The 22,800-nt window shown below is 41.6% G+C and overlaps 1 protein-coding gene across 24 annotated transcripts; it reads right to left on the bottom strand.

Annotated features, from left to right (window-relative positions):
* Nucleotides 1-160: 160 nt before the first annotated feature.
* On the bottom strand, nucleotides 161-19,310 carry LOC110984340 (uncharacterized). 24 transcript variants are annotated; one of them, XM_087142667.1, is made up of 30 exons: nucleotides 18,822-19,309; nucleotides 16,923-16,989; nucleotides 14,291-14,431; nucleotides 13,971-14,060; nucleotides 12,986-13,222; nucleotides 12,398-12,511; nucleotides 11,967-12,080; nucleotides 11,373-11,486; nucleotides 11,171-11,284; nucleotides 10,771-10,884; nucleotides 10,566-10,679; nucleotides 10,168-10,281; nucleotides 9,966-10,079; nucleotides 9,750-9,863; nucleotides 9,347-9,460; nucleotides 9,142-9,255; nucleotides 8,937-9,050; nucleotides 8,732-8,845; nucleotides 8,527-8,640; nucleotides 8,176-8,240; nucleotides 7,726-7,774; nucleotides 7,520-7,633; nucleotides 7,315-7,428; nucleotides 7,110-7,223; nucleotides 6,905-7,018; nucleotides 6,696-6,809; nucleotides 5,242-5,352; nucleotides 3,544-3,663; nucleotides 3,088-3,177; nucleotides 161-2,960 (listed from the first exon to the last, which is right to left on the bottom strand). In XM_087142667.1, the coding sequence occupies exons 1-30, from the start codon at nucleotides 18,909-18,911 to the stop codon at nucleotides 2,713-2,715; spliced, it is 3,474 nt and encodes a 1,157-aa protein (XP_086998793.1). In that variant the 5' UTR covers nucleotides 18,912-19,309; the 3' UTR covers nucleotides 161-2,712. The 24 variants fall into 24 exon arrangements, with proteins under 24 accessions (XP_086998793.1, XP_086998786.1, XP_086998796.1 ...); XM_087142660.1 differs by lacking the exon at nucleotides 7,726-7,774 and adding an exon at nucleotides 7,925-8,038 and having other exon boundaries at nucleotides 8,127-8,240; XM_087142670.1 differs by lacking the exons at nucleotides 7,726-7,774; nucleotides 8,732-8,845 and adding an exon at nucleotides 7,925-8,038 and having other exon boundaries at nucleotides 8,127-8,240; nucleotides 18,822-19,310.
* Between the last annotated feature and the right edge of the window lie 3,490 nt (nucleotides 19,311-22,800).

Raw genomic sequence — 22,800 nt, forward strand, 5'->3', positions numbered from 1 at the left:
AATTCAAAGCATATTTCACTGAGATAGATTGAAAGGGGTTAGAGCACCCACGTCGATACTTCCCCGCGAGTGTCTCTGTGCACTATTCAAACAGCCAGCCCAGATCGTACTGTAAAATGTGTAACAACTTTAAAACAATCACAAGGCAGGAACAAAGACATCATGCTGCTATATTTAATAGAATTGAATTCCCATCCAAGTGAAACCAAAATCACTGAGTCTCAAAGAGAGAATCCGCAAGTGCAGTGACAAGTTTATCGCTTCAGATACGTTTGTAAACTGAAGGCATCTAAACACTTAAATCAACATCCTTATTCTTAATTCATCCACTACTTTCAGTTAAAAACATAAATTATTTTGTCAGTAGAAAAAGTAGTACATATGCGAATCCAAATAACTATAAACATCCACATTCCCATCATTATTCGAAATCCACAAATCACCGAACATACAGTTCCTATAATGTCAAAATGTATTAACCCTGACACTTCTCAGTCCTCCAACAGGTGAAGGATTGAGGAGGGTTAGGGTTAACGTCCCAATTCAAATCATAACTTTTCAAGCCAAAATTTGTTTAACCCGCAAATATGTTTTTCTAATCTATACTAGAAGTACTAATAATTTTCCAAGTTATTAGTCATTATGTACGATAATCCAAACCATTTTTCTCAATCCAACTATTGAATACATTCATCTATTCAACAGGTGTTTCCTGAATCTCTCATCTGGTCTACTCTCCAGGGGATTATTCTGGACCTGCATTACACAAATAACAAACTGACAAATCCAGAAAACATTACTAAAAATAGTAGTTGCAGCCAATTGCACAGGCCTCCTAATCTTAAGTGGACTTGCAGTTTCTCATTCTCAAAACCTTTTGGGGTCGCACCCGGTCCCAAGAATAACAACTGGGATTGCGTCACAGCGTGAGACCGGAAGATTCGTAGGAAAAGTATTCATAAAAGGTAAACTAAATGGTTTGTCCGTGACTGTGATTAGGCCTATTCAGTGGTATGCATCATTAGATCGTCTTATCCTCCTGATCACTGTTTATATCAGCAGAAGATTGACAATGACAATTAGCATCACTTCAACCAACAGAAACAAGTTACCGGTAAAAAAATATCAACCCGTACATTCATCTCTGTAAAGCACTGTATTCATGAGTTAGTAGTCCCTGTAATGCCCGACAAATCTACATAAGATAACCTGTATTAACATACCGCCCTAGACCTTGATTAACACTGGGTGTTATGTTTTCCAAACATTCCTTACAAAGGAAAGACAAATAAAAAAATCCTGAAAAAACGGTAGTAGGATGCCCTACTTCTGTAACTACACTATTGTCTATTGACATCAGCCATACCGTTATACAGTAGATGCTGTCATGGGTTTGGGTGGATGCAGCAGTTTCACGTATATAATAAGACAGTCCAGATCTGTCATTCATGTAATAGTCGACACCAATTGGGCTGGAATTAGGCCTATATCCTAGGTTGAATAGCAGTTGAACACGGTGTTAGTATGACACCCTTGAAATCTACACAGGGTTTTCATGGCTGCCGTGTTGCAAGCCAGTACTAATTTGTTTAACACGGTATGCACAGGGAAGTCTGCATTGCAATTAATGATTGGAACCATTTGCCATATGTAGTAATATAGGTTTCCCGGCCAATTTTGACACAAATCCGCCCATTGTCGTCAATACGCATCCATTTTCGCACAGACGCTACGGTTTTGTTTGTGTTGGGGTTTCTTTTTCCCTCTTCTGAAATTCAAATCCGTTTTTGTGCAAACAATTTGTTAGCTTTGCCGTTCAGTTTTGTTTCCATCATTCCACTTCGGTGGGCATTCAAAACTACACTCTCACCATTCTTCAGTGTAATCTCTGCTACTTTTTTCCAATAGGTGCAGTTAAATTAAAACTTATCGACGCATGTAAGATCTTTTCCCGCGTGTGATTTTTCTGTATTATTTACAGTAAATCTATTTCGCATTCTGAGTGTTCAGTTTAGAAGTATTGGAGCGGTTAATGCCCTTGATATTCTATTGCAAGTCGTTTTGTATGATACCATTGTTCCCTAATTATTTTTCGATGATTGTGAATGATTCCTTTGTATTCCTTATTCTGTGTTTGTATACTATCTACGCCAATTTTCCTGAGTCAAATCAGTAAGGTTTTGTTTTGCTCTTTTTGTGTGAACAGATGCAGTTCTTTTTGTGTTTCGTACCATTACCATGTACGTATAACGTTAGCAAAAGATCGTGGGAAAAATTCAGGAGAAACCTTAAAAAACGTAAAGGAAAACAAAAAAGACATCAAACCTTGTTTACAGGCCTTTTTGGCGTCATTGCCTGTTCCCTGTCTACGAACCCTGCTTTTCTGTAAGAACCCATCCGCTACAGTTTTTGTATAAAATCATGTTGACAAACAGCGGTCTCACGATCCACCTTTCAAATTGCCATACACCTTTTTTCCTTGGAAATAAGATTTTTATACAGGATCCCAAAGCCCTAATCACTGGAACGAATTTGAATTAACACAAGGGAAACAAGATTGCTCATAGACTAAATCCAATACCTTCTGTTGAAGTGGGTCCTATGATAAATTGAACTGTTTGCTGAAATTTGCCGGAAAAATCCCCTCCAACGCCCAATTAAAATTGTTCAGTGTTTATTTTGAAGTGTACTGAAATAAGAGCTGTCGTGTACTCATGGCTCCTTACAGGGTCCCACTGTCGCCTGCTCAACTGTCACTTCACACAGCGGCTGCTGGCTGACTCTCAACAGAGGCATATCCAGGATGACAAACCTGGCCGTCAAAGGAGGGTCGCAAACGACGTCCACAGCAGACCTGCTTAGTTGGGCTTGTTCAACGGTCAGAGCAGAGCCGCACACGGCGTTATGAAGCCCATTGGAGCTGGTCCCGCCACGCACCACAGCACCGGTCAAACGATCGCCTGTTAATAGACACTTAAGTTGGTCATTTTCCAGACCCCAACTTCGTGAATGTCCATTTCACTCGCCTGTGCCTCATTCACTTACCATTTCACACGTAACATCGATAGTGAAAGAACAATTACTCACTTGTGCATTCCCCTCGTTTCAAAATGACGATTTTCCGAATGCAGTATTCACTTGTGAGCTCAACCTGCACCTGTGGTGTCGTGGCGCTTTCTGCGAAAAAAAAAAACGGAATTGAGAAACAAACAAAAGGACTGGGAATAAGCAGGCGCAGTCCCAATATCATTTGAAACGAGATATGGGACGGAGAGAACCCCCCTGCCTTTGTGTTGGTCATTGTTTGATTAGGATCTCAGGAATTCTTCGAAGACTTCTGGGGGGATGTGTTAGGTAACAATAGTCTAGAGTGTGTATTGGGATTGGACAGGTAAGGAGCGGGGGTACCCCTCCATCCCATATCTTGCCTGGTATACCCAATATACGTAATTTCCTTTGCCAGCGAAAAAAATGCATTATAAACGCCACAAACCCCTCTTAAGCTTAGCCGATGTTTGTGTTCATAAAATGTGACCAACTCACTAATTTCGCAGAGAGTGCCTTCATAACCTGGAGAGCATATGCACTTGAAACCGCCTCCTTCGTAATCTACGCAGACGCCGTTCATGCATGGATCAGTGGTACATTCCTTGGAGCCTACAACTAAAAGAGAAAATGACGTAAGACCTTGTTTCCAAATTATTCAGCTGTAGCCGGAATACACGTATGAATACTGAAACCGCCAGCTAGCGACTAATTGCGATTTCCCATACACCTTTTATGGTTTTTATACTGACAACTGAGTGATGCGGACGGGACCTAGTCATCGTGGTGTTCTGAGCATTTATTGTAGTGCACCACCAAGTGTGTGCCCAGGGGTCAGTTTCTCACGCGAAATTTGATTCTCAACAAGCATTTCAGTCGTCTGATACAATGATATTATGGTATCAGCCAATCACGAACGAACCCCCAAACAGTGAAAACAATACCAGCAAAGGCTTCTCACTGCAAAAATGTAAAGCAAAGTTAATAACGAAGGACTTGAATGAGCTGTAACAAACAACTTATGAGTAAATTGTAGGAAGTCATTGGCAGATTCTACCACACGTCTAGGAAGTGAAAAAAAAAAAGAAAAAAAAATAGAAAAAAGAGAATCTCGCCTCCATGCGACAAGTTGTCTGGTAGCACAAAAAATCCACTGTGGAACCCACATCGTAGACATCTGTTGGTTGGTTTGTGTGTATTTTTTGGATGTAACTTTTTTAAGGAACCATTCTGCTTTTGTATACGGTTCTTGTATTACTTAGGTAAAGACACATTATAGAGTGTTTTCGCCAGACCATTTCAACCCTAATACCACGACATACAAGGAACCCCGGCTACGAGTGTCACTGAATAACTACCTTATGCTGACTAACAAGGATTCAACATCTACAAAAGGCCGGAATGTTTCAAAGTAAATTTGTATAGCGTGAGCATGCCAGAAGGGCAATGTACATCACAAACTGACAGGATGTTGGCCAGCCATTTGCTGGATATTCGTCCGTCTACATGCAGCACTGGATTGGAGCATACCAAGAAGGCTACAAAAGCACGATTTCCACTGAAGTTTTGCTCCATTTGTGTAACGGGTGGGGAAAGGCATTGTAAATGGCCAAGCACGATTTCAAGGTGATCACCGATGCAAATGGCTAAAGGTATGTGAAGAAAGTCAAGGACTCAGTGAAAAAAAAATCACCGGAAGGACAACAACCATGCCACATTAGACAGTGCCGGATATGAGGCCTGTGAAGTTATGCGGGTGTACTGTCCGCCGTCAAGGATGTCAGACCAATATCTGCAGTTAGTCAAAGATTAAACGTCTGAAGACAAAAAACAAGATAAAAAAAAGAAAACAAAAACCGGACAATGAGCCACACCTTGTCCTGAATTTTAAGAGAAACCCAGTTGTTTAGAATAACAAGAGCACTATCGTAGCATAAGGGGCATTTTTGTTGCTGATACAATCTCCTTTAGATATAATGGACACGTTGAAGTGCTTGGTAGCCGTACATACAGGTCCTTTTGCCAGTTCTGAGCATGCGCGCATTACCTTGAAAAGGACCAGTATATCTGCTTGCACCAGCATCTCAGGGTCTCCCACTACGGCCCATCAACGCCATTCAGGAAAGAATACAACCGTTATCCCCCCTGAAATGAATGTGAAAACCTGGGGATAATCAAATTCTGAACCGAACTGACTTGTTTCGCATAGGACGCCCTCATATCCTGAGTCACATTGGCAGCGGAAACCGTTCACTTCGTCCTCACAGACGCCATTCCGACAAGGGCTGCTGTCGCACTCATTGATACCTTCACACAATCGAGATAAAAAAAAGAAGGCATAGGCCTAAGCTGTTCAAACTTCTAAAGCTAAAACCGTCTGATTTTAGGATAATTGAGTACACCTTTGGTGATTGGAAAGTAGTCACAGCAATTTAACCCTAACAGTCTCACGTCCTCCAATTTCAGTACGATTTTAAACACACCATAAGGGATTAGGGTTTTAATGCCACCAACTGACCAGTTTCACACAGGTTTCCCTTATAACCTACAACACACGTGCAGGAGAATCCACTAACGCCATCTGTACATCTTAAAACACTGAAGAGTTTCATACAAAAGTCCAGTGAGGCCTACTGGTCGATACCATTTACGCAAGTGGCGCCATTCTGACAAGGATTGCTGCCGCACTCGGCAATATCTGAGTCAAATATAAAATCAATACTTCATCCCTGAAAAAAATGTGGTCTTTAAGCGAATGTGAAGCACACTGTGGCCCAAGTTGCATGCAGACGGCTTAAATAGCAAACAGATAATCTTTCAAGCAAACTGGCATTCTTGGATTCGACCGTTTTTGTGTGAAACAAACAGTTTTGTCTATGTCTCGTTATTGCCAATCTTATTTAACGATAGACCAGATTTCCAGAACACGTTACCTCTTGTGGTCACTTAAAGAGTGAAGTCAATTAAGTTAAAATTCGTCACAGACTGGTGAAATACAACGTTACTTTGAGGCGAAATGTGTACTTCAGGAAACTCTAACAGTTATTTTGTTGAAGAGTCACTTGGTTTACCACCAAACAAATATTCAGAAATTGTTTTGTAATATGTTGGTATTAGAACATCCTCTAAGCTGACGACTCTCCCAATTACCACAAGTGGAAAATTTTTGCCTACCCGTATCGCAGAGTGGGCCAGTAAAGCAAGCACATCTGCAAGATATCTCATTAATACCATCCTCGCAAATTAAATTTCTTTTATCTGGACGTGACGCACCAGTCGCACTATTCTGACAGGGATTGCTCCTCTCACTCTCATAAAATAATGTCTGTACTATAGACAAGACCGTAAACTAGACAGAGCGCATCATTGTACTCAACAATTTTATCTTTATTGAGTGTACATGGGCAACAGTGAAATCTTTCACAACTGTACTTGATGCAACCCACCAGTTTTGCATAGTGGCGCAGGAAAGCCGGCAGCACATCAGCAGGAATTCTCATAAATACCATCCTTACAAGTTCCGTTCTTTTGAGAGGAATTGCTTTCCCTCTACATTATCTGGATTATAAACAAGACATAACTCCACATGTCGCCCTCAGATGTTTCAGTTTTGAAAATCAAGCTCTCTAAACGAAGTTGACGTAACCCACCAGTCTCACAAAAAGTGCCTGTGAAGCCAGCAGCACATGTACAAGAAACCTTGTTGATACCATCCACGCAAGTGGCGCCATTTTGACAGGGACTGCTTTCACACTCGTCAACATCTGGATTGTAGACAATACATCAATCCAGATGTGAGCTTACACATAAATGTATTGTCTTTAGAATAGTAAATCTAGATTAACTTGACGCAACACACCTGTTTCGCAGAGAGTGCCAGTAAAGCCTTCAGCACATGCACAAGAAACCTCGTTGATACCGTCCACACAAGTTGCACCATTTTGACAGGGGTTACTTTCACACTCATCAATATCTAGATTATAGACAAAACAAAAGCAACGGATAAAGTCCCTCGCAGGTACAAATCTTGACTGTCATTAACGCCTGAATCCTATGAAACTCACCTGTTTGGCAGAGAGGGCCAGTAAAGCCTTCAGCACATGCACAAGAAACCTCGTTGATATCGTCTACACAAGTTGCACCATTTTGACAGGGGTTACTTTCACACTCATCAATATCTAGATTATAGAAAAGACCAAAAAAAAAAATAAAGTCCCTTGCAGGTAAAGATCTTGACAGTCATTAACACATGAATCCTATCAAACTCACCTGTTTGGCAGAGAGGGCCATAAAAGCCTTCAGCACATGCACAAGAAACCTCGTTGATACCGTCCTCACAAGTTGCACCATTTTGACAGGGGTTACTTTCACACTCATCAATATCTAGATTATAGACAAGACAAAAGCAACGGATAAAGTTCCTCACAGGTACAAATCTTGACTGTTATTAACGCCTGAATCCTATGAAACTCACCTGTTTCGCAGAAAGGGCCATAAAAGCCTTCAGCACATGCACAAGAAACCTCGTTGATATCGTCTACACAAGTTGCACCATTTTGACAGGGGTTACTTTCACACTCATCAATATCTAGATTATAGACAAGACCAAAAAAAAAAAATAAAGTCCCTTGCAGGTAAAGATCTTGACAGTCATTAACACATGAATCCTATGAAACTCACCTGTTTCGCAGAAAGGGCCATAAAAGCCTTCAGCACATGCACAAGAAACCTCGTTGATACCGTCTACACAAGTTGCGCCATTTTGACACGGATCACACTCATCAATATCCACATTATAAACAAGACAAACACAAAGAATAAAGTCCCTCGCAGGTAAAAATCTTGACAGTCATTAACACATGAATCCTATGAAACTCACCTGTTTGGCAGAGAGGGCCATAAAAGCCTTCAGCACATGCACAAGAAACCTCGTTGATACCGTCCTCACAAGATGCGCCATTTTGACAGGGGTTACTTTCACACTCATCAATATCTAGATTATAGACAAGACAAAAGAGGATAAAGTCCCTTGCAGGTAAAGATCTTGACAGTCATTAACGCCTGAATCCTATGAAACGTACCTGTTTGGCAGAGAGGGCCAGTAAAGCCTTCAGCACATGCACAAGAAACCTCGTTGATACCGTCCTCACAAGTTGCGCCATTTTGACAGGGGTTACTTTCACACTCATCAATATCTAGATTATAGACAAGACAAAAGAGGATAAAGTCCCTCGCAGGTAAAAATCGTGACCGTCATTAACGCCTGAATCCTATGAACCTCACGTGCTTCGCAGAGATGGTAGTAAAGCCTTCAGCACATGCACAAGAAACCTCGTTGATACCGTCTACACAAGTTGCGCCATTTTGACACGGATCACACTCATCAATATCCACATTATAGACAAGACAAACACAAAGAATAAAGTCCCTCGCAGGTAAAAATCTTGACAGTCATTAACGCCTGAATCCTATGAAACTCACCTGTTTCGCAGAGAGGGCCAGTAAAGCCTTCAGCACATGCACAAGAAACCTCGTTGATACCGTCTACACAAGTTGCGCCATTTTGACAGGGATTACTTTCACACTCATCAATATCTAGATTATAGACAAGACAAAAGCAACGGATAAAATCCCTCCCAGGTACAAATCTTGACAGTCATTAACGCCTGAATCCTATGAAACTCACCTGTTTCGCAGAGAGGGCCATAAAAGCCTTCAGCACATGCACAAGAAACCTCGTTGATACCGTCCTCACAAGTTGCACCATTTTGACAGGGGTTACTTTCACACTCATCAATATCTAGATTATAGACAAGACAAAAGCAACGGATAAAGTTCCTCACAGGTAAAAATCTTGACTGTCATTAACGCCTGAATCCTATGAAACTCACCTGTTTCGCAGAAAGGGCCATAAAAGCCTTCAGCACATGCACAAGAAACCTCGTTGATACCGTCCACACAAGTTGCACCATTTTGACAGGGGTTACTTTCACACTCATCAATATCTAGATTATAGACAAAACAAAAGCAACGGATAAAGTCCCTCGCAGGTAAAAATTTTGACCGTCATTAACGCCTGAATCCTATGAAACGTACCTGTTTGGCAGAGAGGGCCAGTAAAGCCTTCAGCACATGCACAAGAAACCTCGTTGATACCGTCCACACAAGTTGCACCATTTTGACAGGGGTTACTTTCACACTCATCAATATCTAGATTATAGACAAGACAAAAGCAACGGATAAAGTCCCTTGCAGGTAAAATTCTTGACTGTCATTAACGCTTGAATCCTATGAAACTCACCTGTTTTGCAGAGAGGGCCTGTAAAGCCTTCAGCACATGCACAAGACACCTCGTTGATACCGTCCTCACAAGTTGCGCCATTTTGACAGGGGTTACTTTCACACTCATCAATATCTAGATTATAGACAAGACAAAAGCAACGGATAAAGTCCCTTGCAGGTAAAATTCTTGACTGTCATTAACGCTTGAATCCTATGAAACTCACCTGTTTTGCAGAGATGGTAGTAAAGCCTTCAGCACATGCACAAGAAACCTCGTTGATACCGTCCACACAAGTTGTGCCATTTTGACACGGATCACACTCATCAATATCCACATTATAAACAAGACAAACACAAAGAATAAAGTCCCTCGCAGGTAAAAATCTTGACAGTCATTAACGCCTGAATCCTATGAAACTCACCTGTTTCGCAGAGAGGGCCATAAAAGCCTTCAGCACATGCACAAGACACCTCGTTGATACCGTCCTCACAAGTTGCGCCATTTTGACAGGGATTACTTTCACACTCATCAATATCTAGATTATAGAAAAGACCAAAAAAAAAAAGAAAAAAAGAATAAAGTCCCTCGCAGGTAAAGATTTTGACAGTCATTAACACATGAATCCTATCAAACTCACCTGTTTGGCAGAGAGGGCCAGTAAAGCCTTCAGCACATGCACAAGAAACCTCGTTGATGCCGTCCACACAAGTTGCGTCATTTTTACAGGGATTACTTTCACACTCATCAATATCTAGATTACAGACAAGACAAAAAAGGATAAAGTCCCTCGCAGTTAAAAATTGTGACCGTCATTAACGCCTGTGTTCTATGAAACTCACCTGTTTGGCAGAGAAGGCCAGTAAAGCCTTTGGCACATGAACAAGAAACCTCGTTGATGCCGTCCACACAAGTTGCGCCATTTTGACAGGGGTTACTTTCACACTCATCAATATCTAGATTACAGACAAGACAAAAAAGGATAAAGTCCCTCGCAGGTAAAAATCGTGACCGTCATTAACGCCTGAATCCTATGAACCTCACGTGCTTCGCAGAGATGGTAGTAAAGCCTGCAGCACATGCACAAGAAACCTCGTTGATACCGTCTACACAAGTTGCACCATTTTGACATGGATCACACTCATCCATATCCACATTATAGACAAGACACACAAAGAATAAAGTCCCTCGCAGGTAAAAATCTTGACTGTCATTAACGCCTGAATCCTATGAAACTCACCTGTTTCGCAGAGAGGGCCATAAAAGCCTTCAGCACATGCACAAGAAACCTCGTTGATGCCGTCCACACAAGTTGCGCCATTTTGACAGGGGTTACTTTCACACTCATCAATATCTAGATTATAGACAAGACAAAAGCAACGGATAAAGTTCCTCACAGGTACAAATCTTGACTGTCATTAACGCCTGAATCCTATGAAACTCACCTGTTTCGCAGAGAGGGCCATAAAAGCCTTCAGCACATGCACAAGAAACCTCGTTGATACCGTCCTCACAAGTTGCGCCATTTTGACAGGGGTTACTTTCACACTCATCAATATCTAGATTACAGACAAGACAAAAGAGGATAAAGTCCCTCGCAGGTAAAAATCGTGACCGTCATTAACGCCTGAATCCTATGAACCTCCCGTGCTTCGCAGAGATGGTAGTAAAGCCTTCAGCACATGCACAAGACACCTCGTTGATACCGTCTACACAAGTTGCGCCATTTTGACACGGATCACACTCATCAATATCCATATTATAGACAAGACAAACACAAAGAATAAAGTCCCTCGCAGGTATAAATCTTGACAGTCATTAACGCCTGAATCCTATCAAACTCACCTGTTTTGCAGAGAGGGCCAGTAAAGCCTTCAGCACATGCACAAGAAACCTCGTTGATACCATCCTCACAAGTTGCACCATTTTTACAGGGGTTACTTTCACACTCATCAATATCTAGATTACAGACAAGACAAAAAAGGATAAAGTCCCTCGCAGGTAAAAATCTTGACAGTCATTAACGCCTGAACCCTATGGAACTCACCTGTTTCGCAGAGAGGGCCATAAAAGCCTTCAGCACATGCACAAGACACCTCGTTGATACCGTCCTCACAAGTTGCGCCATTTTGACAGGGGTTACTTTCACACTCGTTAATATCTAGATTATAGACAAGACATCGAACCAGATGTGAGATGACACAAAATGTATTGCCTGTAGAATCGGATGTCTGGATCAACTTGACGCAACACACTTGTTTCGCAGAGAAGGCCAATAAAGCCATCGGCACACATGAAGCAAGATATGGGACGGAGAGCACCCTCCCACCGTTGTCTTGGTTATTGTTTGATCAGAATCTGGAGAATTCTTTACAGACATCTAGAGGGAATGTGTTAGGTGACAATAATCGAGATTGTGTATAAGGATTGGTCATGGGGGGACCCCTCCGTCCATGGCAGGATTATCAGCACATGTACAAGAAACCTCGTTAATCCCGTCCACACAAGTCGCGCCATTTTGACAGGGATTACTTTCACACTCATCAATATCTAGATTATAGACTAGACAAAAACAACGGATACAGTCCCTCGCAGGTAAAAATCTTGACAGTCATTAACGCCTGAATCCTATGAAACTCACCTGTTTCGCAGAGAGGGCCAGTAAAGCCTGCAGCACATGCACAAGAAACCTCGTTGATACCGTCCACACAAGTTGCGCCATTTTGACAGGAATTACTTTCACACTCATCAATGTCTGGATTATAGACAAGATAAAAACAAAGGATAAAGTCCCTTGCAGGTAATAAAGCCACCAGCGCATGTACAAACAACCTCGTTTATACAGTCCACAAAAGTTGGACTTTTTGACAGGGACTGCTCTTGCACTCAATATCCATGTTTGAGTATTGACATTAATCATTAAATTTAGATGATGAAAATCCCTTGCTAAAAATAATTTTCAGTTTTATATAAAAGTCCTGAAAACTAACCCAACAACTGCATCAGACAAACATTTACTTTGCGTAAAATATTTAGGAATATCGTCCTTTGTCAAATTTAAATCAAACTCACCTATTTCGCAGAGAGAGCCTGTAAAGCCTGTAGCACACGTACAAGAAAAATCGCTAACACCATTCACGCAGGTGGCACCGTTCTGACAGGGACTGCTCTCACAGTTGTCGATACCTAAATAAAAAATTAAAGGTGAGTTGATGTTATCTAGGAAGTCACTATATGTATGGGAGGCGCTCTGTTATTCGCTGGTATTATTCTCTGCTAGTTATTAAAGAAATTGATGGGACTTTAACTAATACTAATACTTGCAAAAGGAGCATTACCGGAATGAACGCATGGGACATTACATCCTTTGACGAGTCCGGGAAATTTGCTAAAACTTCAATTCGACATCTACGTAATTGCGTTTTAATAGGTTGCACTCGTAGTAATCTATGTCTGCCGAAAATAATAAAACCTGACATCCAAGAATCAAAGTTAAAACTGCGTTTTTGTCCTTGATCGAATGCATTTTTAAACAAAACTCGGAATGAAGAATAACCCCCAAACAGCCCAGATGGAATATGCTTTACACATGTTATCAATATTACAAAAGAGTAAGAAACCCCCAACATGGACCATCTTGGGTTTGTTTCTTGAGTTTACCTGTACATTCTTCCATTGGTACCTCATACGCCTCTACTTCGCACAACGTTAACATCGCTCTCTTTGCCAGGTTTCCAATGGAAATATAGCGTGTCAACAACGGTTTCTCGCACTCCCTGACGATGGTTCCACCGGCCACGTTGGCCTCGGTATCGGTGACTCTGGAGCCACACGCCCGGTTTTGGCTTAGTCTAGTTAGTGTGCCAGCTCGTACAAGAGCACCTTTCAAACGTTCAGCTGAGTGGAAAAAACTAGAATTTATTTCATATAGTCAAAATAAGTTATTACAATTTAATACTGTAAATTATTATAATTTATTGTACATAGAATATTCGGTGCCCCTTTCACATGCAGATAAATGCTGTCCCTACATGAAGTGGATAGTAAACAGATAATCTGATAGTAATCAGAGGTAGTAATTGTACACGAATCCATCCGTTATTTACCTACATATTTTGTATTCATATTTTCTCTATCTATAGGCCTATAAACATTTTGATCTTTTGCATTTCATTTCCCCTTTTTGCCAAGTAAGTCATTTAATATAACCTTTTCCTTGCAATGTGTAAATATGATTTTCTGTTTTTAGCATTTGTATCATGTCCTGCAGCAGTGTGTCTTATCCTGGTTTCTTGTAAATTTTTAGATAGTCAAATGTTGTAGACGTATTAGTAACATTGAATATATGTCTTTTATTGATCCACAACCAGATGTAGGGCAGCAAGTCTACTGATAACAGTAATTGTACGGTTTAAGCCGCCCCTGGCCCCTGTCTGAGTACTGACCTGTGTTGTACTGTGTTAATTGGTCTGTTTTAACGAGATAAAACAAGTATCAATGAGCTGAACTCTTGGCTAACTGTCACAGTAGTCTCCCCGGTGAAGTGTCTCCCATTATTAATTAAATTAAGTAAATTAAACTCGTATTGCTCAGGGGACTAGATTCTTAACGTCACCAGAGGTTTTTTTAGAAGCCTCAAACTTACGGCAGCAATCCTCGCGGTTGAGTATTGTGACTTTGGCGATGCAGTGCTCTGTTCCAAGGTCCAATCTCCAAAACGGATTCCTCTGGAACCCTACGTCAACAAAAATAATAGTAGTTTGGACAATGGAACGTCGTCACGCAACATCCACTTTGACATCCACGTTGTATCCCAAAGAACTATGCTTTTCACTAGCTAACGTGTAAACTGATCACGGGCTTTGTACACAACGCATAAAGCTCTAGGAAACATTGTTTCTATCAGTAATAACAACCCAAAGTAGTATAAGACTGCCGAAGGGGATGGAGAACTGTCTTTCTTACGTGTACTCGAGCAAGACCCTTGCTGATAAATTGCCGCACGATTCCCATCAATTGCGTTCTTTGCCCTGCCTTTGCTGCCGAAAGTGGAAGACTGTTGTACCGCTTTACCAACGAGGCTCAGCTTTTGCATCCTGCCAGCTCCTTGAGGAAAACATTAACAGATACAAAATTCTTCAGATAAACGTTAAAACCGCGCACAGACAAGTCTTTTCCTCCAGCACCTTATCTGGAAGTATCTTCGAATATCTGTGTTGAAGAACATAATAAAAGGTGCCCACAGGGCAGCCTGCGTCCAACAGCACTCCCACGTCTGATTTTCTGATTTACAACACTTTTTGAGGATGTGGCTCTGTGGTGGAATTCGTTTAACGAGGAATGATATACTGGATCTAACCGGAATGGCTACACCAATGCCCAGGCTAGGCACATCCGTAGACCTTAGAGAAACTGTTAGAATATACGTATAGTCCTGGTAGATCGTTGATTATTAAAAACGTCAGTGCCATTACACGTTTTGTGAAAATGTGCTTTCAAAGAACGCAGAACAGGGGCGGTTTTGAACTAGAACGTTTCAAACCGGATAGGGTGGGGATGGGGAGGACCTGCCCTATCCTTAGCATACTTAGCATGGCGGGTACCTTCACTGCACTGCTCGATGGGCGATTACCAATTCTAACCTCGCAGAGCTCCAAGAGGGCTTCCTGTGCAGGGATTGTAACAAAGATGCGTCTCGCCTTTACAGGCGAGTCGCAGATGAACTCGATTGTCCCTGCCGGCGCAGCGGCCTGCTCGGCCGTCACAGGGTCATTTTGGGTCATTTTGTCCGCGAGACGTATCCCATTTAAAGGTTGGTTACATGTCAGTTGGTTTGTTACATTTTTACAGTATGCAATTTAGAATAAGACTGTGGATAAGTTGGCCTCATTATTTTTGCTGACAATGTTTCCCCCCCCCAAAAAAAAGCACTTGGTTGAATTCTCAGAAAGCTGACATTTTCTTGTCAAGGGGCAGGGGTAGTCTAGCATTACTGGCATTAATTATGGGACTAGTACTGCAGGTGGGATTTGTACTTGCCTTATTGGGAAAACATCCTTAGAAGTGAATGGAATCATCACATTGTCATTTGTTAAACCCCGGCTTTTGCATGTCCTATGCAACCCATCTGATTGGTGACCCACGCCGGACGACGCATGACGGGCGACGGAAAATGGCTTGTTTGGAACTGGTAAATGGCAGAATTGGGACACAACAAAAAGCAAAATGCGACGGACGACTGGTGACGGGCGACGGCAGATATGGAATTCCATACTTATCAGATGGCGGGAATTCTCACGTTCCAATGTCTTTCAGAATTTGTTCGCAGAGTATAATTCAGGCACTTCAATTTCTTTCTGCATATTATTTGACACAACGTGGACAAAGTATACCCGAGGAGTGCCCAGGTAAAAGAAAACAAGATCACGAAGAAGATGCTCTCCAGAAACATTTCGTTATGTATACTACACTGATTGTCGGGTATACATTCTTTTCAGGATTTTGTGAATGAAATTATAGTTTTACCATATTGCAGGGTTTCAACAAAATTCTCCTCGAAGGAAAGCATAACCATGACATTGAACCAATGGCTGATTGGATCGATTATTTTTCACTTCCAGTGTTTAGAATTTGCCCCTTTTCGCCCAGGGTGCTAATTTAAGTTTGAGGTTAGTATTCGTCTCATTGCTACTCATCTATGAAGCACAAATGATAAAGAAATACACAATTCCTGGCTTCTGACTTGCGCTCCTGAACAAAAATATTGACGAATGGAAGCACCACCAACGTGGGCTGAATAGCTCAGTTGGTAGAGCACCGGTACGGTATTCGGAAAATACAGGTCGTGGGTTGAAATCTCGCTCCGGTCCATTTGTTGGTGCAACTTTACAATCAACAAATATATTTTTAAGCTTTATTGTACGTGTCCCTTCTCTAAGCAGGCATCCTGGACGGCTGTGAGTAAACGCCTTCAATGGCGCACCATCTTTGTCCTACTCTCATTGTAAAATTCACGGTTTCTCTGCATCCTGTGAAATCCTCTCACAGAAGGAATTCGTAATCCCTTACGAAACCTTGGTAATCCATAGCTCTGTCGCAGTGGATTACCAAGATTGCTTTGAGACTGACTTGCAGAGCGGCCACAGTTGTCCTCTGAACAGCTCTGCTTTGTTCTCTGCACCCTGCCCAGGACGAAGGACACAAGCTCCTCCCGCCTCCAGAAAACACGCTGTAGTTTAGACCATTCGAATTCCTTCAATGATCGAAATGGGCCAAACAGCGAATGAAAGAAAGATATCAACGTCCTCCGGCAAGAAAGGGACAGAGGTTTTTATTTGGCGCTCGGGATGGTTCCATCTAATTTAACCGACCAATGTATGACTTGTAACATGAGAAAACATCTCGTTCGACAAAAAAGCGAAAGTATAGAAACTGCTTGGTTCATGAAAAAGACAGGCACCCAGACCAGCTAAAATGGAAACCCTGGAAAGTCCTTGACGTGAACTTTTGCATATCTAACTAGCTAAAAAGCAGACAGTAATTTAAGAATTAGGAGTGCCTGAGTTTTCAGAATTTGGAGGGGCATGCACAGACTCACCATTTGAACCGTCCGTGCTGAGGGAGCGCTCCAACAGCATCAAATCCCGATACAACAATTCATCCATCTGGATGGGGAAAGAAAGCACAAAACACGCACGCATTTCTTTTACATGCACATTAAACAAAACCACTCGGTTTACATAATTGAACTGTACAGTTGCCGTGATGTGTATTGTGTTCTTTTATCAATACAATGGAGGAAAGCGTGTAACGTCATTGACGACCTGACCACAGGCCAGTTTTTCCTCAGTGCACCTTCAAAGATGGACTACTTTTCTTTCACTCAACCGGCCCGAGCAGCAGAACCGGCTTTAGGATCAGTCCAAACTTACACATACACGTCAAACATAACCAAAGCAATTTCTGCAATCATGGACAATGGAAGGTTGGATACCAAGCGCTTCAAAGATTAAAGGAGGACTTATCGACGTACTGAGTGCTTATATAGGCCTACTGTAGGAAAAAAAGGAAAAAACAGAAAAAAAGAAGAGAAAGAATCCCCAAACTAACGGACGCTCTACATAGGTTTATTGGTGATGTTTGAATTCAGTTTAACATAATGGATTGCTTAGTGGGGTCTGCTCTTCTGACGTCACATACAGGTGGCTGCTCAAACTATTAACGGTTTCGGAAAAAAAAAGGAAAAACGTAATGCAAAATTCAAGAAAAAAATCGAAATCCCACGCAGCTTTCAGAACACCGGGTAATAATACAAGTGCTTCCATTAATACTAATTAAAAATACAGCCATGTTTAAAAGTAATAAGACAGTTTAGTTGTCCATATAAAACACATTCCGATGAATCAAACCATCCACAAATAGCTGATATTTCAGCAAACTTTGTCCGCCCATACAATTGTAGACAAAATGACAGTTGTCTAGAGACACATCGCCATGTTCCTCGTGGGGTATGGTATTTATATGTGAGAATGTACACTGCAAAAACTCGGCGTTAAATTTAACACTCCATGTGTTGACAGAGGACTGCACCAAAACCTTTTACTGGTGTTAAACATTTTGATGTTATCTGGTGTTACTTTTAACACCCTCCAGTGCATTGTTACACTAATTGGTGTGCAAAGTAACACCGACGGTGTTAAAGTAACACCCTATGGCGTTGTCATCTGATAACACCAAAAAGTGTGGATTTTAACACCACAGTTATTACACGGGTGTAATTTTGGAGGTATGCTGGATTACGTTCAGAACTGTACGACTTATACAAACCTTACAGATGGCCATTAAACTGCCATAAACACATATTGACTGTTTTGATTGTGCCAACTTACCTTTCCATCACAGGTATTTGTGCTACCAAATTTCACACATAGTTTGGGAAGTAGTGTTGGATGTGATATTGGATAATCGGAAGAGAATCACATACAAGGGTGTTGTCTTTCCATTTTGGTTGGGCAATCACACCCAGGCTGTTCACAGCAAAGGTTGGTGCATGCAGGAGTCGGAAACAACTTTGCAGACGTTTTCGTGGAGAAGGAGTAGTTGTTGATGGCTGACCGCGAGACTAAAGAACATCCTTTCAGCATGCTTGTATGTTAAGATGGCCACGACTGTAACTTAACCAATATTGCTGCCTGAACAAGTAAAATATTACAATTTTTGGATTTTTTTGAGATGCCAGTTCAACCTACTGGATAATTTCCTATGGGATGCCGAGAATGTAAATGAAGGATCCCACAAAAGTCAATACATTCTTTTTGAAAAGTGGTATAATTCGAGTTTAAGGTTAGAGTGGTCCACGTGCACATCACTGAGATCACCGGTGGCAAAAGAAAACTGTCCTAACCGTTTCCTCGAAACGGGTGGTTTCACTAGAACCGTGTGGCTGTTTTTTATTTTGTTTAATTTTAAACCTCATTACAACTTCATTTAAACCTACCTCTTGTTCAACTTCACGCATTAGTGCCAAGCTAGCACGGCTCAAAGCCAGCACTACGAGTAGAGAAATCATTCTTGTAGCGGGATCCATGGCTTCTCAGCTGGACGTTTCCCCTGCAAATACTTTGGCAAAGAATATCACACACGTATGTTGCCTTTCTGAACTGAGCTCTGCTTTTTGTTCATGGCCGTACAATGAGCGCCAGTGAGCTTTTGTGATGGACGCTAGACGTCCGCTGTCGGACATCTGTTGTTATTTGTTATTCAGTGATCTCCTGTAATCAAATATGCAGTAGCCTTTTTGGTTAGTAAACCTCAGTGAGCTTCTCTAGGCCTGTAAAAAAATCATGACATTCTTGCACCCGGGGTTTATTTCAAGAGAAACTGACACCCATAAACGTGGAGCCCGCACGAAAATAAAGGCCTTCCCGGCCTGTTGGATGCCAGTTTGGAAAGATTCATGGTAGAATGTACGCTGAATTGATGAAAAGACTCAGAGAATCAGCTCCAAAGCTCGCAATGAGGAAACAAGACCCTGGAACAGTCCTTGGAGTCAGTACCCTGTCGGTATATAATAACAGGATTTATTATACCCAGCAAGAAATGAGACCGAGGGGTACCCCCTCCAACATGTCCAATCCCTATACACATTCCAGACTATTGTTACTTAACACATCCCCCCAAGATGTCTGAAAGGAATTCCCCAGATTCCTGCGAGACAATGACCAACACAAAGCAGGGGGGGGGTTCTCTCCGTCTCATACCTTGCTGCATGTGGGATTTATTCCGCCACTCTCCATTGAGATCCTTTGAAGGAAATTTCTATGGACCCAGACAACGTACAAGCGTGGCCAGAGTACAGTTTCGGGGGACAATTTGGACTCTTATTTTCTGGAGCCTGGCACTACACGGGTTAGGTCATAGTTGAAACACTGACCATGGCAGGCTATAAACATACCCTTTTTCTCTTTAGTTTGAGCAGGAATGGGGTTGGGGGACAAGGACACAAGCTTTTAGTAGAGGGGGAAGCTTGTACCCATACCGCACCTAAATAGTTACGAGACTGCCCAGAAGCACTTTGGTGAGACAAACTCTTCAAAAATGTCTCGTATGACCTTCCTGAAAATATGCCAGCAGTTGCATTTAAAGAATGTTGTCTAATAAATTAAGGGGAAAATGTTTTTGATCAGATGCTGTAGATCCAGATATAACCTAATCAGGAAACTCCAAAAAGTTCGCTCATCACCGGTCTGAATTAAAGAAAAAAAGGATCTGCACTCTCTATGGTCATACCGACCCTTACAAACAGACATCAACGCCCCACAGAGCACGTCTAAGGAAAACATGTATGTTTTTATTTTATCTGTTCAAGTAAACATGGAAGCATCCGAATCAAACGCAGTGTCATTTTTCTTTAGAGTTCAATTATAACAAGCTAAAAAGGGCTTTTTTCTGTTCGTGCCAAGATGCGTATGCAGAATGTAGATTGCGTCATTCAGGGAAAATGGGGAGAACGAAGGGAACCCCTGCCCTGTGTTCGTTGTGGATAAACCCTTTTGCATGGCAAACAATGCACGACGTACATATTTTGCCTACTCTTCAGGGGATAATTATACCAATCCATTACTCAAAGGAGAGGAAACATTGTCAAACCCAGAATACATCACTAATAATATAAGTGGCAGCCCAGTGTTATTGCCTTCTAATCTTAAGTGGATATGAAATGTCCCATTCTCAAAACCGTTTGGGGTCGTACGCGGTCTTCGAAATCGTTCCAAGGTACGATCTATGATCAACTGAGAGAAATTGTGTCGCACAGCGAGACTTGAACATTCCTACGAAAAATGTTTATATCAAGTAATCTAAATAGTTAGTCCGTGATTGTTTTAATTTAGGTTTTTTTTTACATTTTATCTCTCTGGTTACTGTTTATATGAGCAGAAAACTCCCTCGGACAATTATTATCACTTAAAATAAGAGAAACATATTAATAGCCATTAATATATCAACCCAGACAGCCATTTCTACAAAGCGCCGTCTGTGTGTGTTATTAGTTCTTTGATGATCGACAAATCTCCAGAAATGAAGCTGTATTTATATCCTGCCCTGTTGACCACGATTAACACCACGAGCCAATTAGGTTAGATTAGTGGCTATCAACAGGCCTACCACAAGAATGCAGTATTAACACCAACTTACTAACATAGCACTTAAGTAATTTATAATTAGAACCATCTACCTTGTGTAGTAAAACAACGCCTCATTAAGTTGTCCGTTTTCACTTTGAAGAAAGACTTTTTTGACTTTTCAAGTGGAAACTTTATTTCATTCCATTGAAATGAACAAAAATACAAAAAGTTACAAGAAATTAGAATATTTAAAGATAAAAGATTTGTTTTAACATAACTGAAAAAAACAGAAGAATGTACTATTAAAGAGATACAATATAACCGATAACAACTGTTAACAGTTGGAATTATTACAATCGGCAAGAAGACAGGTAGGGTGAACAAAAGAGAAAAACAGCAGCAGCAAAATTTAGTCAGGAACATTGTACAATACATGGAAGGAAATATACACTATTGACAAATTAACTAATGAAAATATTCTATGTGGCTCAGGGAGGGTTACTGGAAGGAGAGGTGGAGGGCCTGCGTCACGAGGCAGAGGAACCACGGCCCATATCTCGCCGAGGCAAGCTGCAGCCCCAGACTCAGGCCGGGCTGAGAGAGGGGAGGTGGGAGAAGGGGCGGAGTGGGCCACCGGCGTCTCTGGACGTGGGCAATTCTGCCGACTGCCGTGGCCAAGCTCCTGGAAGGGAGAGGGGAGGGGGATCGAACAGTGATTAGATGAGCCATGTTATCGTACGATTGACCACAGTAAACAGAGAGTCGTAAATATCATTTATCACAGGATTTGATAACAAAGAAAAAGACATTTAAATAAGGTTGAAAACAGATCACGTGAAAAATACAAATGAAGAATGAATACAAACAAGAAGTTACTGAACAACACACATACAATTTGCACAAATGTATGAACAGTATAATAGGTAAGTGAGACGGAAAGGAACATTTAACGATAAGTAACAAAAACTAATGAGAAACCAAACTTACAAAGTATAATTAGATTCATAGAAACAGATAAACAATGAAGAAAAAACTCGAGGGTCTCACCCGGAAGTAGAGGTATCGCACCACATTTCGTTTGCGCGAACAGCCACTTCCGGGGATACCCATTAAACATGGTAAAGAAATTCACGAGAAAAAATACAAACTTTGGGCATAAAAGATTGCATTGAGAAAATTAAGACACAAAACATGATGAAACATGACTTTATGACACACTGAATACAAACCGAAGTATAATCCGAATCGAAGTTTATGAAGTATAATAGATGTCACTCAAACACAATTTATGACAAGAAGCAATAGGGTAAGAAAGGCCCGCGTCACGGGACGGTGGGATCCCCTCGCCCGACAAAGCGAGCAGCCGACCCGGACTTGAGGCGTTAGGAAGAAAAAAGCAAGAAGACAGTGATTAGATCAGCCATGTTATGTTGTTGTTAACTACTGTAAAAAGAGAGTTGTTTATATACCATTTTTTGAAAAACAGATCAAGAGAGGAGTTCAAGCGGTGATAGTGATATTCGATGACGATTTTTGATTTTAGGCGGTGGGACCAGACGAGAAGAGGATCGGAAAAGGCAGTAGGGCGATAGGACCAGTAGACGACATTTTTAAGGCTGACGATGAGATAATGTTCGAGTTTGACCGCGTCCCGGTCCCAACTGCTGGCGTTTGGGATCAGGATCAAGTAGAGGTCAAAGTTGAGACGGAGATCGGGAAGCAGACGGGAGAGCAGGGTATGTAGTAGGTTGAGGGCTGCTTGGATGGCAGGGCACAGGATGAAGAGGTGGACGACAGTTCCTTCCTCTCCGCACTATCCGCAGGAGGGGGAGATGTCGGAGTTGAGATGAT

Source organism: Acanthaster planci, linkage group LG10 (genome assembly GCF_054643075.1).
Source record: "Acanthaster planci isolate LZ-2023a linkage group LG10, COTS_SCS, whole genome shotgun sequence".
In the NCBI taxonomy this organism is placed as follows: domain Eukaryota; kingdom Metazoa; phylum Echinodermata; class Asteroidea; order Valvatida; family Acanthasteridae; genus Acanthaster; species Acanthaster planci.